This window comes from Myotis brandtii, unplaced genomic scaffold (genome assembly GCF_000412655.1).
Source record: "Myotis brandtii unplaced genomic scaffold, ASM41265v1 scaffold383, whole genome shotgun sequence".
In the NCBI taxonomy this organism is placed as follows: Eukaryota; Metazoa; Chordata; class Mammalia; order Chiroptera; family Vespertilionidae; genus Myotis; species Myotis brandtii.
Window position 1 is genome coordinate 189,351 of NW_005364711.1, and position 2,462 is coordinate 191,812.

The 2,462-nt window shown below is 55.4% G+C and overlaps 1 protein-coding gene across 1 annotated transcript in view; it reads left to right on the plus strand.

Annotated features, from left to right (window-relative positions):
- CUEDC1 (CUE domain containing 1) overlaps window positions 1-2,462 on the plus strand; it is a 22,338-nt gene that overhangs the window by 2,874 nt on the left and 17,002 nt on the right. The window contains exon 2 of the mRNA XM_005872561.1: window positions 5-241. Coding sequence (XP_005872623.1) covers window positions 5-241 — 237 coding nt within the window. The remainder of the gene's footprint in view (window positions 1-4; window positions 242-2,462) is intronic.

The following is a 2,462-nucleotide window of genomic DNA, read 5'->3' on the forward strand; positions in this document are numbered from 1 at the left end:
CCAGGAGCTCAACAACAGCCGGCCCGCCCGCCAGGTGCGCCGCCTGGAGTTCAACCAGGCCATGGACGACTTCAAGACCATGTTCCCCAACATGGATTACGACATCATAGAGTGCGTGCTGCGCGCCAACAGCGGCGCCGTGGACGCCACCATCGACCAGCTGCTGCAGATGAACCTGGAGGGGGGTGGCGGCGGCGTCTATGAAGACAGCTCGGACTCGGAGGACAGCATTCCCCCGGAGGTAGGGGCGCGGCCTGGTAATGCACCAGGAGCTCCAGCGCTGTTTGAACCTTAGAGGACTTGGGTTCTACCCCTGCCTGGGTTCTAACTAGCGAGCAGCCTTCTTTTTCCTAGGGAAACGGTACCCAAGTCGGTCAGTGGCCTTATTTGATGGGCAGAAATCATGCAGTCATTCAACAAGCTCTGAGCACCTACTCAGTGGTATGCCAGGCATGGTATTAGACCCGGGGTCAGGGGTCATCAGAATCAAGGAGCTTGTTAAAAATGCAGACACCTGGGCCCCATCCAACACAGGGAATGTCAATCCAAGGCTGGAGCCCTCTAGTCCAGGGGTGGGCGAGTGTATTTTCCAAGAAATTCGACTCTTGAACGTCTGGGTATCCACCTTGATCAAGTCAAAGATTCTGCCCTCACAGAGTTCAGGGCACAGTGGAACATGGGGACAAGAGTCAGGCAAGGACAGCCCAGAGTGATGAGAGCTATGATGGGAGAAACGGAAGCAGGACGGGAGGGTATGGTTTCCTGGAGGAGGGGATGGCTAAGCTGAGACCCAAAAGAAGAGTGAAGAATGAGGGCAAAGGTGTGCGGGCAGAGGGAGCAGCTTGGGCAAAAGCTCGGAGGTGAAATAGAGCATGAGGCGCTGGGGGACTGACAGCCCGGCCATCTGTCAGGATCCTCGAGTGAGTGGAGACCAGGAGATTGAGGAGGCCTTACTTGGAGAGAGTGGGGCTGTGTCCCCAGAGCATAGGGAGCCATGGAAGAGGAGTGACATCAGACTTCGTCTGACCGAGGCATGATGGAGGCAGCAGTGGGCGACAGATACCCAAGCCCTTCTCTCCTCACTCTTCAAACTTTGCATGGGGAGATGCCACCAACCCACTTGCTGGGCGTGGCCAATCTCCTGGCCCCATCCCAGAGCTCAGTATACCTTTGGCCTCAGTCGCCATAAGACCTGCAGCGCTGGGTGCAGAACGGGCACACAGAGTCTTTCAGTGAGAGGGTCACTGCCTGCAGGGGCATGTGGGCCACGCAGCCATAGACGGAAGGACCCAGCGGAGGGGACTTAACTCTGCTCTTCATTGAGTCGCAACCTGTGCCAGGCACATCCTCGTGCTTTAGATGTCTCCTCTCTTCTAGTCCTCACAAGCTTTGTGAGGTGGCGTTATTATTGCCCTCATTTACAGTGAGAAAACCTAGACCTAGATATGGCCTCAGATCCCACTCAACACAGCCCTGCAGGCAGCCGCTGTCCATCAATCAGAGTCATCCTGCAGGGCAAAGCCTCCCTTAATGGGTGCTGCCTGGGCTTCCTCTCTCCAGGCAGAGGACCAGCTCTGTGGGCAATGACATCTGGCTCATCCTGGTGTCTCCTCTCGCACCCGGGACAGCCCTGGCACAGAGCAGGCACTCGGGGAATATTGTTGAATGAATAAATGGTGCTGCCGTCTTTACCTGGTTTTCTTCAGTCTCTTTCCCCTGGAGACCACTCCTTTGAGCTGCCTGGATTAGCAAGTGGAGGGAGTATTAGAAAATAGAGATCTTCTTTGTGAAAAAGAGGGGTGAGTGCATGCATGACTGCGAGTGTGTATGTGTGTATGTGTGTGTGTGCACATGTGTTTACAGATACATCCTTTAAGCGTGAGCTGGAAGGAAGGTTCTCTGTGAACTCGGACCCTGTAGTCTCATTTGTTCTGACGGTCTGGCAGGTGGGATGCTATTTCCTCCTTTGTTCACGGCACCCACAGCCCGAGAACCTCTGCACGGCTTCAGCATCCCCTGCATAGGTCTGCACTGTGTGTGCTTCTGTTTTTCTAAGAATCTTGCTTTCCAGATTGAGCCCCCTCTCAGCACCCCCCCTGGGCTGTTTCCCCAACCCCCCACGTGTGGAGCTCTGCTGGGGCCCACCGGCAGGCAGTTCCTGAGCCAGCGGAAAGTGCTTCGGAAAATTTATGAGCAGCAGCTGGAATGACAATAACTGCTGACTGGAAAAGGCCCCCTCTCTGAGGGCTGATGGATGGTGGGCTGGCCAGAGGGGTACCCTGGCCACAGAGAAACATCTTCTGTCAGATAAATGGCCAGACCCTGACCCTTAGAGCACCTGGCAGGCATCCATCACCCACACTGAATTAAGTCAGGAGGCTGCAGAGCCGAAAACTTCAACACCTTTAGAGTCAGAAGAACAATCTCATTGTGGCTGGTGAGGCTGGGGGGAGAAAGGCCGG